This window comes from Phialemonium atrogriseum, assembly GCF_030411735.1.
Source record: "Phialemonium atrogriseum strain 8032-3 unplaced genomic scaffold QBC33scaffold_10, whole genome shotgun sequence".
In the NCBI taxonomy this organism is placed as follows: Eukaryota; Fungi; Ascomycota; class Sordariomycetes; order Cephalothecales; family Cephalothecaceae; genus Phialemonium; species Phialemonium atrogriseum.
Genome location: NW_026848147.1, coordinates 845398 through 858061, shown reverse-complemented (window position 1 = coordinate 858061; position 12664 = coordinate 845398). Strand labels below are relative to the sequence as shown.

Genomic DNA, 12664 nt, shown 5'->3' with positions numbered 1-12664 from the left:
TTCGCCACACTGGTGAAGATCTGACACATGGCAATGCTGTAGACTCGCAGGAGCACACTTGACGACGGCTTTTTATCACCACGGGCAGTCAGCCAGCAATTTCAACTTTCGTCGAAATATTCATCTTCCAGACATAGATAGGTAATACAGATTTTGCTTGGGAAGACGGAATGAGCCACGAGAGCGTAGTATTTCTTAGCAATCAACCATGGGCCATGGCTGCTGCCGAAGGACAGCGTGGGAAACACCCGGGATGAATTCACACTGTGACAAGCGGGGGCGCAAAAAGATTATCAGATCCGCAAGTTGCCCCGCTTCTAGCCACGCTCGGTTTATCAGATTATCAGATCCTCACCTGCCAAGTCCGGCATCGGGAATTTGATCAAGAACAGGCAGGACCCAGCGACGATCCTGGCTTGGTACCAGCTTGCAAATTTCTAGATCCTGCAGACGGGATGGCGGAAAAACGAGGTTGGGGGTTACCCCTCTGGGAGCCCCCCAAGAAAGGGAAACAACATCTTCCTCAACGTTTGGAGTTGAAACCGCGTCTTTGGATGTCTTACCAAGTTGCAGCTCTCCATACGCAACCAAGGGAGGAAGAAGAGCTCGAGGAGCTCGACAAGTAAAGTCATCATGGTTGGCGAAGCGCCCGAGAAGAAGACAGACCGGGCACCTGCAGCCACAGCCGACGCCACGGCACTTGCCGGAAGCTCAACACCTACAGCATCCGACACGGGTGAGACGAAGAAGGCAGAGGAGAGCACCGACAATGGAATGACGGTTAGTGGCTGCGCTATATCCCCATCCTAACAATCAAGCCACCCTGTCTCTCGCTGACATACATGGTGTTGCTCACCTTCAATTGAATCCAGCTTCGTAGGCAACTTTCCGCCTTCATCAGGCTCCTATTCTACTCGCAGCCGACATGGATAGACATCGGGCTCATTGTTCTGGGCACCGTCGCGGCGGCGGCGGCTGGCACGCCGTTCCCGCTGATGGGAATCCTGTTTGGGCAGCTCGTCGACGACATGAACGGGGCGACGTGCGAGGCCGAGGCGGTGGGCAGTAGCTTCTCGTACGAGTCGTCTATCAACGAGAAGGTGCTCCAGATCGTGTACATCGCCATCGGTGCCCTCGTGCTCATCTACACGTACATCCTCTGCTGGAGCATCGTCAGCCAGCGCCTGGCCCAGCGGCTGCGCGACCGCTACTTTCACAGCCTGCTGCGCCAGGAGCCGGCCTTCTTCGACAACCGCCGGGCCGGCGAGGTGTCGTCGCGCCTGCACGGCGACATCCAAGCCGTGCAGTCGGGCACCTCGGAGAAGGTCGGCATCTTCATCGCCTGCATCTCCTTCTTCATCACCGCCTACGTCATCGCCTTCATCAAGGAGCCGCGCCTGGCCGGCATGCTCGTCTCTCTCGTGCCCGCCTTCGCCATTATGGCCCTGGTTGGCGGCGCCTTCGTCCAGAAGTACTCGGGCCTCATGTCCGACGCCATCGCCTCGGCCTCCTCCATCGCCTCCGAGGCCCTGGAGAACGTCGGCGTCGTGCAGGTCTTTGGCGCTGGGCCGCGCCTCGAGGCCAAGTTTGCAAGCCACGTGCTCGTGGCGCGTCACGCCGGCATCCGGAAGGGCATCGCTGCTGCCGTCCAGGCGGGATGCCTGTATTTTGTGGCCTACGCCGCGAACGCTCTTGCGTATTGGCAGGGAAGTCGCATGGTGGTTGAGGCAATCAACGGCGACGGGAGTTCCAGTGTGGGCCGAATCTATACCGTCGTCTTTCTTCTAGTTGATGGTGAGTCCCCTGAATTGTCCCTCGCTCCCTTGCCAGGGAGCGGTTAAGTCACAAGTATGTGGTAAATTAACCGATCGCTCTCTTCTCTAGCCTGCGTCATTCTCGGTTCGGTCGCCCCGCTGTTGCCCCTTTTCGGCGGTGCCGCATCAGCCTTCCTGCGGCTGAGGGGCGACATTGAGCGGGAATCCGTCATCGACGGCACCGCAGACTCTGGCGAGGCCCTACCATTTGACACGCCGGCTGCTTTGGCTTTTGACAGTGTCTCGTTTGCGTATTCTTCCCGGCCTGACCAACACGTACTTCGCAACATCAGCCTCAACTTTCCCGCCGGGAAGCACACTGCCATTGTCGGCCCTTCCGGGAGCGGCAAGTCAACTCTCGCCTCTCTCATCGCCCGGTTACAGAATCCCACGGGTGGGACCGTTTTACTTGATGGCCGCGATATACAAGGTATCAATGTCAAGAGCCTGAGGGGCTTCATCGGGCTGGTCCAGCAGGAGCCGAGTCTTCTGAACCGGTCGATCTTGGAGAACATTGCCCTCGGCCTCATCAACTCGCCCAATCCCGCCCACGCGGCTCTCAAACCAGTGCTCCTCGGGCCCGAGCTAGCCAATCTCGCCGCCGAGGGGAAGAACATCCCGACCGCCGCCTCCAGGAACACGGACCCCCGCGTCGCAGAGATCGTCGAGCTCGTCCGCAAGGCCGCAGAACTCGCCGACGTGACGGGCTTCATCGAGCGGCTAGAGGACGGCTACGGCACGACGGTCGGGTCGGGCGGTCTGCTTGTCAGCGGCGGGCAGCGGCAGCGCATCGCGCTCGCGCGGGCGCTGGTGCGCGACCCCAAGATCCTCATGCTGGACGAGGCGACGGCGTCGCTAGACTCGACGAGCGAGCGGCGCATCCAGGCCGCCGTCGAGCGCGCCGCCGAGAATCGGACCGTCATCTCCATCGCACACCGCCTGTCTACCATCCGGAACGCAGACAACATCATCGTCATGGAGGCTGGGGAGGTCGTCGAGCAGGGCACGTATGACGAGCTCATGGTGCGCGATGGCGCGTTCGCACGGATGGCTGGCCTCCAGTCGATCGGTTCGGGGGAGGCTACCGAGACCAGCTCGCAGAATGTCTCTTCGAGCCGGACATCTCTGAATATCGATGCTGCTGGGAAGCAGGGCGTCGAGGCTGTTGCCCGTACCGCCAAGCAGGGCCCTACCAATAAGAGGGAGGAAGAAGATGCGGCCGGCGACGACAACGAGCTCGGCATATCTTCAAAACTCTCGCTCGCATCAACTTTCAAGGGCCTTGCCCAATACGTCCGTCCGTCCCTTATATGGCTTGTGCCGGCGGTGATCGCCGCCGTCATCGTCGGGGCTACCTTCTCCGGTGCCGGCCTCATCTTTGGCAACACAGTCGGCGCCCTCAACCCGTGCGAGAATACCACCGACAAAATCCTGTACTACGGTAGATTCTTCGCAGGCCTGTTGTTCATGCTCGCGGTTGTCGAGCTCTTTGCCAATTTCGTCGCCTGGTCGGCCTTTGGTCTCATCGCCGAGAGGCTGCTGTGCACGATCCGGGTCCTATCCTTCCGCTCACTGCTCGCGCAGCCTCTCGACTGGCACCAGGCCGCGGACCGGAGCCCCTCGGGTCTCCTCTCCGTCATCACCAAGGACAGCGCGGCGGTGGGCGGTTTCAGCGGGTCCATTATCGGCACCGTGTTCTCCATCCTCGTCAACTTCGTCATCGCCATCGTGCTCTCGCACATCGTCGCCTGGAAGATCGCCATCGTGTGCCTCGTCGTGGTTCCCATCCTCCTCGGCTCGGGCGTGATGCAGCTGCGCATGCTGTCGCGATACGAGGAGCGGCACGCCGATGCCTACTCCCGGGCCACGGGCATCGCCGTCGAGGCGGTCAACTCGATCCAGACCATCGCGGCGCTGTCGCTCGAGGACGAGGTGATGGCCACGCACTCACGGGTTCTCGCGGCGGCGCGCAACGAGGTGGTGCGGCAGTCGGCGCTCGCCAACATCTGGCTCGCCCTGTCCAACAGCACGGGCTTCCTCATCTACGCCTTCGCCTACTGGTGGGGGTCGCGCCTCATCATGAAGGGCGAGTACTCGCAGAAGCAGTTCTTCATCATCCTCGTCGCCATGCTCGTCAGCGCGCAGCTCTGGGGCCAGATGTTCACCCTCGCCCCCGAGTTCTCGCGCGCCCGCTCCGCCGCCTCGCGCATCCTGCGCGTCATCAACCTCGGGTCCGGCAGCCGGGAGCAGAAGGTGCTCCCACGGGCCGACATCCCCGGGGACGACTCATCCGCCGGGCCGGCGACGGAGAAGGATATCGAGGCCGTCGCCGAGGCGAAGCCCAGGTCCTCCTCCCCCGATGTTGACGGTGACGGACCCCGGGGCGTCCGGGTCACGTTCGACGGCGTATCGTTCGCGTATGCGGCGCGTCCCGACGCGCCGGTGCTCCACGACGTGACATTCACGGTGCAGCCGGGCCAGTTCTGTGGGCTGATTGGCCCGTCCGGGGCAGGCAAGTCTACCATCATGAAGCTAGTGCAGGGTATCTACGAGGCAACATCGGGCACCGTGACCATCGACGGGGAAGACCTCTCCCGGCGCGGGGCGGCGGGCGACCACTTCCGCGACGACATCGCCATCGTGCCGCAGGACACGGCTCTCTTCGACGGCAGCGTCAAGTTCAACGTGGGCCTCGGGGCGCGCCCCGGCCGCGACGCCACCGACGCCGAGATTGAGGAGGCGTGCCGGCGGGCCAACATCCACGACACGATCGTGGCGCTGCCGCAGGGGTACGACACCGAGTGCGGGCCGCGGGCGTCGCAGCTGTCGGGTGGGCAGCGGCAGCGCCTGTCTATCGCGCGGGCGCTGGTGAGGCGGCCGCGCCTGCTGCTGCTGGACGAGAGCACGAGCGCGCTCGACGCCGAGAGCGAGAGGGTGCTGCAGGAGAGTCTGGAGATGGTCGCGCGGGACATCACTGTCATCGCCATCACGCATCGCCTGCACACGGTGCGCAAGGCCGACGTCATCTTCGTGGTCGAGGGCGGGCGCGTCGTCGATAGCGGGAAGCACGTCGAGCTGATGGAGCGGAGCGAGAGCTACAGGGTCAATGCCCACCAGCAGATGTTGCAGTAGTGGCATGAGAGAGGGATGGATGGGATCTGTTGGAGATGAAGGAGCAAAGGGAAGAAAAGAAAGAAAACAAACCAACACAAAATAATTATACATTGTAATTAGCTATCCAGCCAGCGTTGTGGATACATCGGGAATTTTATAGAGAGGAAGGTGCTTCAAAAGGCAAAGGGGGAAGCTCGCGGTAGCCTCAATCATCAAGACAGGTCAATTACCTGTACTCTTCCGTCTTACCAGTCCATGTGTTGCCCTGATGTTTTGCGCAACGAGCCAATGCCTGTCTCTCCGAACACATGCTCATTGTTGCCAGGACTTCCTTCCGTGGAGTTGAAGGTCGCTACCGAGTTCCGGGCCATCCCTGGTTTGAGTCATCATCAACTCCCCACGTGCCGGAATACAACCTCGTAAATCAATAATAGCCCCCCGTGCCACCCCAGTCTGCATTAGCCTGTTGGACGGATCAGATAACTTTAACCTTGACCTTGGCGCAGAATTTGGCCCCCCTCCTTCCCCCCCACATGGTCCTCGTGCCGATTCTGTCCCGAGGTTGGTAATCTTAGACGAGGAAAAATACAAAGTTCCTCCGGCTAAGGGAGGGCTAGCAGGGGTTGAGCATTTCTTTCGTAACCAGAAACCTCGCAGTGGGGTCCGGGTGCTACGGCATTTGGGGGGGTGGTGTGAACCGGGGACACGATTATCTTGCGCCGTGGCGGAGAGCCCAGAACCCAGGATTGGGTCCAGACAAGCGAAACCTCAATGGTTTAACGCATGGCGTTCCGATAGTCTGGACGGATGGGCCGTCGGATGCAGTGACTACGCCCAAAGGAGCAAGCAGCAACGCAGTGGGTTCTGCCCGGAGACGAGGACCCTGAGGATCCACAAGGCCCGGATCTCCGTCCCGCATTCAAAAAGATCGCTGTTGACGCCTCTCTCTTTCCGGCAGGTTTGAAGATTATCACCACTCAACTCAACCCCAACACTGCAGATCGTCACTTGGCCGCATCGTCAATCTCTCAAACTTTCCCCATTAATACCCGCCGCAAAGTCCACCACCCCCCCGCACACACACGAGATCGAAGATGGTCTACGTCGTCCTCCCCGCGCTGATCCCCGACATCCGGCGGCTGTACGATGTCTACTTCAACGCGTTCAAGAACGACAAGATGGGCCAGATCATGGTGCGGCTCCTCTTCCCGGGCACGCTGACCGAGTCGGAGGAGTTCCGCAAGGGCCACGCCGAGGGCACGCTGAGCTACTGGCACACGAGCGACGTGCAGTACACGTTCAAGTGCGTCGACTCGCTGACGGGCGACATTGTCGGCATCGGCCTCGGCGACGTCTACATCAAGAAGCGGTCCGACGAGGAGCGCGCCTTCCAGGGCGTCTCCTGGCTGCAGGGCGAGGACAGGGAGCGCGCCGAGAAGGTGGTCAGGCCGCTGTGGGAGATGAGGGAGAAGTTGTTTGGGGGCGAGCCGTATCTCTGTCAGTCCCATCCCGTCTACATACAGTTAAGCCCCGCAAATGCACACAACTAATGCTTGACATGCGAGGTTACAGACGTCCACGTCGTCGGCATCGAACCCAAATTCCAGGGCCTCAGGGCCGGGGCGGCTATGATGGAGTGGGGAATCGACCTGTGCGAGAGGACGAGACTGCCCGTCTACTTCGAGGCATCGCCCACCGTGCTGGAGATGTACAAGAAGATGGGCTTCGAGCTTCTCAAGGAGACCATCGTCCACAAGGCGGAGGTCCTGGGCACGGATGAGGACATTACCGTGCCCCTCATGGTCAGAATGCCCAAGGCAGCCAAGGGGATAGGATTCTACGAGTGGAAGGAGCAGGGATACCCGAGGTTTGGCTAAGGGAGTGGAGCACCGATCTCGTCGTGTTGGTCCTGGCCAGGCAGGGGAGACAGGGATGGGTGCGCAACAAACAGGGGTGGGGGTTGCAACGCCGATACCGCAGTAATGCCAAGCGAATTTATCAGATGATGAGATAAAAACTAGCAAACTATGCCAAGTGCCAAGATATACCCCTGTATGGATCCGATTGAAGGACGGGAGTACCTATTTCGTGCAATAACGCGGAACCTCGGATCGTAAAATACGAAGTACCGTACATGCCAAAAAGGACCTCCGAGTCGGCCAAACTCTGCCATCTTCCCAAGTTCAAGTCCTCGCCAGCTCTGGCATGGTTTCTTCTGGCTGGCCTGCTTGACTGCTTGCACCGGAGGCTGGACTCAGAGGCATTGCCGTGCCGAGTTGAGAGAAAATAAAACACTAAAAAAGGGGAGGGGGGAACAGGAGAAAAAAAACGCAATGTGGCAGCAACTTCAAAGGGCGAGCCTCTTCATCAGGCTCGTAGCCTACGTCGTCAAGGCCCTCTTCACGCACCACCTGCGCACTCTCCGACTCAAAGTCTACTCGCTCACCTCTCGCTCCGCCCCAGCAGACGACGACGGCGGCGAGCAGCGCACCCGCAACATCGTCATCGTCGGCGCCGCCTTCGCCGGCTACCACGCGGCGCGCGTCATCGCGACGTCGCTCCCGCGGCGCAGCCCCTACCGCGTCGTCGTGGTCGAGCCCAACAGCCACTTCAACTTCACCTGGGTGCTGCCGCGCTTCTGCGTCGTCGAGGGCCACGAGCACAAGGCCTTCATCCCCTACGGCGGCTACGTGTCCGGGCCGGGCGTCGCCCCCGGCGCCGTCCGCTGGGTGCGCGACCGCGTCGAGTCGGCCGGCCGCACGAGCGTGCGCCTGCGCGGCGGCGAGGAGATCCAGTACGACTTTTTGATCGTCGCCACGGGAGCCAACGTGGCCGAGGGCCTGCCGTCGCGACTCGGCGTCGAGGACAAGGCTGATGGCGTGGAGCTCCTCCGGGCATACCAGCAGCGCATCAAGGACGCGAAGCATGTCGTTGTTGCCGGTGGTGGTGCTGCTGGCGTTGAGGTCGCCACAGATGCCAAGGCGGCCTATCCCGAGAAGGACGTCGTGCTCGTGCATTCGCGGAGTGCCGTCATGCACAGGTTCAGTCCGGGACTGCAGGCCGCGACGGTGGAGGCGCTCGAACGGCTCGGTGTGAAACTCGTCCTGGAGGAGAAAGTGGTGTCTCACGATGTTGAGGCGAACACCGTGTCGCTCACCTCGGGCACGACGATCGAGTGTGACTGTTTTGTACGCACTCCGTTTCGCTTTCCTTCGTGATGCAGATCAATCCCGACCACTAACACAGGCTCGACAGGTGAACTGTACCGGTCAGAAACCTGCTTCTGGACTCATCGCCGCGCTCTCCCCGACCTCCGTCTCATCCTCCGGGCACATCAGCGTCAAGCCCACGCTGCAGATAACGGATGACTCTCTCCCCAACGTCTACGCCTGCGGAGACGTCGCAGAGACCCACACGCCGAACCCCAACTCCCGCTCGGCCATGCGCCAGGCCGAGATCGTTGCCGACAACGTGCTCATCGCCATCCACGGGAAGGAACCTCGGTACACGTACAAGCCACAGTGGGGTGATGGGCTGATCAAACTGACTCTCGGATTGGTGAGTTGGCCTTCCTCTCCTTGGTGCCATCGATGTGTTTGGGATGGAACTTTTTTCAAGCTGACTTGCGTGATCAGGACCGCTCCGTCCTCCAGTTTTGGGACGGGAAGAGCGAGATGCTCTTCCCGAGCGAGGAGAAGGACTTGGCCCTGATGGTTGACTCGGTATGGACGAAGATGGGGGCGAAGCCGTTTGATGACACGGGTGAAATGAAGGCGTGAAGTGAAGGCGAAGGAAATAGACAGGGTCTTTCTATCATAGGTAATGTTTGTAAGTGAGCCCAATTGCGTGACTGTCGGGGTACAAGGTTGTTACTTTGCACCGAGATAGGCTGAGATACGAGTCACTGGTCCCTATTCACTAATCCCAAGGCAAGTAAATGTCTATTGATGGTCGAGAAACACGAGCAGATTCAACCAACCAGTGGTTTAGTCATGACAGCAGGCTGACCTCTTACACTCACTACCATCCTGCGATCCCATATCCCCTCCTAAACCGCTGTTGGACCTTAGGTGCCCTTCTTATTGTTTCCCTAGTTTGCCTTCCCCTTGCCCTTCCCCTTTCCCTTCCCCTTTCCCTTTCCCTTACCCTTGCCCTTGCCCTTGCCCTTGCCCTTGCCCTGTCCACCAGCGGCACCACCAGCAGCACCAGCGGCTCCACCAGCGGCGGCAGCGGCTCCACCAGCGGCAGCGGCACCAGCAGCGTCAACAGCGGCACCACCAGCGGCAGCGGTAGCAGCAGCGGCGGCGGCATCAGCCTTGGCCACGTCGGCGTTCTCGGTCCCGTTGGCCGCCTGCACGGCCGCGTTCGCCGTTGCCGCGGCAAAGGCGGCACCGGTGGTTACGGCACCGACTGAGATCCAAAAAGTCAGCATCCATTCCCCGTACCTCCCCCCTTAGACGGATCGGAAACTCACTGTCGCCAGCTTCGGCCAACGCAACTGCCAGGGCTGCGTCGTCGGCTGCCTTGATGCCCTGTCGGGGTTGTCAGCAAATCGCCTCGGAAACGGTTCCAGTTTGGACAGTGGCTGCCCGCTGAAGGGAGACGTGGGGGAGGGGGACTCACCCCGGAGCCATTGTTCGCCGCCGCGTTGACGCTCTCACCAGCGGCTGCTGCTGACGCGGCCTGGTCTGCCGGCGCAGGCGCAGGTATGCCAGCCACGAAGGAGGCGGACGAGGCCAGGAGGACGAGGATGGTAGCGAAGGTCTTCATTGTGAAGGTAGGTGGAGGAGTGTTGAGGAAATTGGGTGAATAGAAGAAATAAATAAATCGGTAAAGTCACCGGGACTGTGTTGAGCACGGCTCTGATCAACTAGATGTCAGCCTTCCGAGTAATTAATCTTCAGCATTTGGGATCAAGCCAGGACAAGCTTACCTGGTAGAAGAATAACAAAGGATAACAGAGATGAAGTCGAAAATGAAGGTGCAAGTCCAGAGGCCAAGAAACGCCAAGACTTGCGGGAAAGAGGATTCTTAAATAGACTTAAATAGAGAATCTGGAGGAGTCCGCGGAAAAAGATCAAACGCATTGCTTGGCACTGATCGGTTTCAGAGCTTTTCTGATCGACGTCCCGCGCCAATACCTGCGGTACCCCACCCGTGGAAAGTGACGTTGAGCTGCAAGATCGCCAAGGAGGGCGTTTCACCTTGCCCCTTCCCAGCTGCGCTCGGTATGGCTTGCCATTGCAACGGACGTCTAACGGAGAAACCAGGAATAGCAACGATTGACGGCAGGGCAGGAGATCTGCACCTCCAGGTACCGCGCGTCCACGTCAATGGTGCATTGATCCAGTATTTTAATCCATGGATCTCCCCACCGTTCCTGCAGATGGCAGCATCTAGACTCCGACTTCAGATAAAGATCATCGAACGATTGATTGCACTACCCATTCTTTTATTTCGGCCAATACTAGCCCTATAGCATGTAATTATAAGACCAGAGGCATGTCCGACATGTCCACGGCCTCGGGTCGGCGCGCACCCGGGCAGAAACGGCTATGTGCTAATTACATGTGACAAGATTCGATTGCGTGCTATCGTTCTTGTACTCCGGAATTTTAAATACTCGTCGACACTCGTTTCAGAGAGCAGAGCACTGCCACCCGGACCCCGCCCCGTGTTTCTCAGCTCCAGCCAGGGGCAGCACGTGATAGCAAGGGTTAGATAACCGTGGCCTTGTACATAGATGACTTGGGCCTGCATCGACAAGACTTGTCCCAAACCAGGCTGTCAAACTCAGGACTCGAATGTATTGCTGTCGGCTGCGGCGTTGAAGGCAGTGGTGAGAGGTTGAGTCAACCTGGAGTTCTGGCGTCTCCTGGAATGGGTTTTCTGCTGCTTCTTAATTCCTTGTTTGTGCATCCTTCCAACTGCAAGGACGATGTCTTCCGACGAAGCTTGTAGTCCCGGACCGTGTGCTGTGGCAATGATCTTCAAGACAGTTCTGGAGCCTCGCGCTGCAAGTGTGCAAGATAAGCGGCGCAAATAATCCCGACACTGCAGGGATGTGGCAAGAGACGTCGCATCGGAACTGACGACAATATAGACTAATTTGAAGTGCTGGAGGAGTTCCCCGAGCATGTTGAGGTAGTCGCTCTCGAAGTGTGCGTCGAGGAACCCGCGGAGCTGGAACGACATCTTTGTCTCTGAATGACCCGAGTAGTCGAGGGTGAGTGCTTGGAGAACGAGGCTCTTCAGGATCTCGAGAATCGGGTATTCCTGGCCAAGGTCGACCAAGACCCAGAGTACGGCGTTGCGAGCCTTGATTAGGTGTTCGATGACTTCTGTGCAAAATCCTCTGATCTGTGCTCTCTCATGGAATGTGGACTTGAGGAGGATAGACGATGACGTTGGCGATGCATTCCATTCCCGCAATTTGCGGGATGTCCAAAGAGGGGCCGCGGTGTGATGGAATCGTCGCTGGAGTCGGTGCCTGTTGTGGAGCTGCAGATTCGACTGCAGCACGACTTTGTGGTCAATGCTACATTGGGACGATATCATTGCCAGCGCTTGTGCCAATTGTACGTCTGAGAGCGCAGAACGAATCTCCATCTGCACAGTCATCGAAGCAGCCCTCTCGGCCATAATGCTTTGTCGAAGCTGTGACATCAAGTCAGCCAGAGTCTGTACATTCGTCTGCAGGCTCTGGTGGTCCGCTCGACTCCGCGTGACGGCCATATCAAGCCGTTGACTGATTCCTCGAACACCTTCATGGACATCCCTTAATTCAGCCTGGCTGCTTGCCACAGCGTGATTTGCTATGATCTGCCTATCATGCTGTATCATTTTTATGATATCGTCGTAGCGGAGGGCGGCGGGCCTTGTGATGGTGTGCACAGCGCGAGCGAACTTGCTCTCGGAATAGTATCCCATTGCACGAATGAGAAAGCGGACAATATGAGCATACAGCATGGATACCGCCCGCTTCATCGATTCGGTTGGGTAGACCAGTAATGCCAGTCCGACTCTCGGGAGCGAGTCCCCGATATCGCAAAGCGCCGATACGATAGTCACGCCAGTACGTTCATGTTCGATCACGGCCTTTCCTGATGGTCAGCTAAGGTAGTAACGATGAGCACCTTCGTAGACGATTACCCCAAAGAGAAACTTCATGGCTCCCCAAACAAGAGAAACGTATTCGGGATGGTGTTGAGCGAGAACATCAATGACATTGCCGTAATAGAATACGCGCTTCGAGAATGCTGTTAAACTTTCGTGGATTTTGTTTGATCCATGCTGGGCGTCATAGTGGGATTTGACGTCGACAACTGCCCTCAGGATGTCTTCCACTCTGCAGTCGAGGAACTGGCCTGCGAGGTCCTTTTTCTTCCCGTCCTTCGTCAAGGTTTCCTTGAAGATTTTGAGCCCTTCTTGGAACGCTGCTCGCGCTGGCTCGGAAGTGCTGCAAGGCGAGCGTCTTAGTATAAACATCTCGAAGCCGACATAATAACTTACTCGAAGTCTGATACGCCACAATACCAGTCGGATAACGTACTGGTGGACCGGTGGCCGGCGAGACTCGACATCTCCAGATAATTTGGGCTTACCAACGTCAACCACGAGGCCTTCGAAATCGTCCGTTATGGGAGGACTCAATGTTGCTCAACAGCGACGGGGATGGTGGCGGAGTTGCAAGGCTCACACTCAAGGCATTGTGAATGTAGACCTCGCCAGGCGGA

At 58.6% G+C, this 12664-nt stretch overlaps 5 protein-coding genes across 5 annotated transcripts; 3 read left to right on the top strand and 2 right to left on the bottom strand.

Moving 5' to 3' along the window:
- Nucleotides 1-362: 362 nt before the first annotated feature.
- QBC33DRAFT_470989 (P-loop containing nucleoside triphosphate hydrolase protein) lies at nt 363-5145 on the top strand. Its single transcript, XM_060425188.1, has 3 exons — nt 363-780; nt 873-1794; nt 1885-5145. Exons 1-3 carry the CDS (start codon nt 634-636, stop codon nt 4944-4946), a joined length of 4131 nt encoding a protein of 1376 aa, XP_060284462.1. The 5' UTR covers nt 363-633; the 3' UTR covers nt 4947-5145.
- An 877-nt stretch (nt 5146-6022) lies between these two features.
- On the top strand, nt 6023-6805 carry QBC33DRAFT_558408 (uncharacterized protein; the record flags this gene model as incomplete). Its single annotated transcript, XM_060429881.1, has 2 exons — nt 6023-6425; nt 6501-6805. 2 exons carry the CDS (start codon nt 6023-6025, stop codon nt 6803-6805), a joined length of 708 nt encoding a protein of 235 aa, XP_060284461.1.
- A 161-nt stretch (nt 6806-6966) lies between these two features.
- On the top strand, nt 6967-8858 carry QBC33DRAFT_470984 (uncharacterized protein). Its single transcript, XM_060425187.1, has 3 exons — nt 6967-8116; nt 8184-8486; nt 8564-8858. The coding sequence occupies exons 1-3, from the start codon at nt 7262-7264 to the stop codon at nt 8705-8707; spliced, it is 1302 nt and encodes a 433-aa protein (XP_060284460.1). The 5' UTR covers nt 6967-7261; the 3' UTR covers nt 8708-8858.
- Nucleotides 8859-9018: 160 nt separating this feature from the next.
- Nucleotides 9019-9698, bottom strand: QBC33DRAFT_558406 (uncharacterized protein; the record flags this gene model as incomplete). Its single annotated transcript, XM_060429880.1, has 3 exons — nt 9019-9338; nt 9403-9460; nt 9552-9698. 3 exons carry the CDS (start codon nt 9696-9698, stop codon nt 9019-9021), a joined length of 525 nt encoding a protein of 174 aa, XP_060284459.1.
- Nucleotides 9699-10721: 1023 nt separating this feature from the next.
- On the bottom strand, nt 10722-12511 carry QBC33DRAFT_558405 (uncharacterized protein; the record flags this gene model as incomplete). Its single annotated transcript, XM_060429879.1, has 3 exons — nt 10722-12026; nt 12081-12387; nt 12441-12511. The coding sequence occupies 3 exons, from the start codon at nt 12509-12511 to the stop codon at nt 10722-10724; spliced, it is 1683 nt and encodes a 560-aa protein (XP_060284458.1).
- Between the last annotated feature and the right edge of the window lie 153 nt (nt 12512-12664).

Coding starts and splice junctions, on each gene's coding strand:
- QBC33DRAFT_470989 (XM_060425188.1), top strand. CDS start 634: ATGGTTGGCGAAGCGCCCGAGAAGAAGACAGACCGGGCACCTGCAGCC. Junction 781..872: donor GCACCGACAATGGAATGACG/GTTAGTGGCTGC, acceptor AATTGAATCCAG/CTTCGTAGGCAACTTTCCGC. Junction 1,795..1,884: donor CGTCTTTCTTCTAGTTGATG/GTGAGTCCCCTG, acceptor TCTCTTCTCTAG/CCTGCGTCATTCTCGGTTCG.
- QBC33DRAFT_470984 (XM_060425187.1), top strand. CDS start 7,262: ATGTGGCAGCAACTTCAAAGGGCGAGCCTCTTCATCAGGCTCGTAGCC. Junction 8,117..8,183: donor CGATCGAGTGTGACTGTTTT/GTACGCACTCCG, acceptor CAGGCTCGACAG/GTGAACTGTACCGGTCAGAA. Junction 8,487..8,563: donor TCAAACTGACTCTCGGATTG/GTGAGTTGGCCT, acceptor TTGCGTGATCAG/GACCGCTCCGTCCTCCAGTT.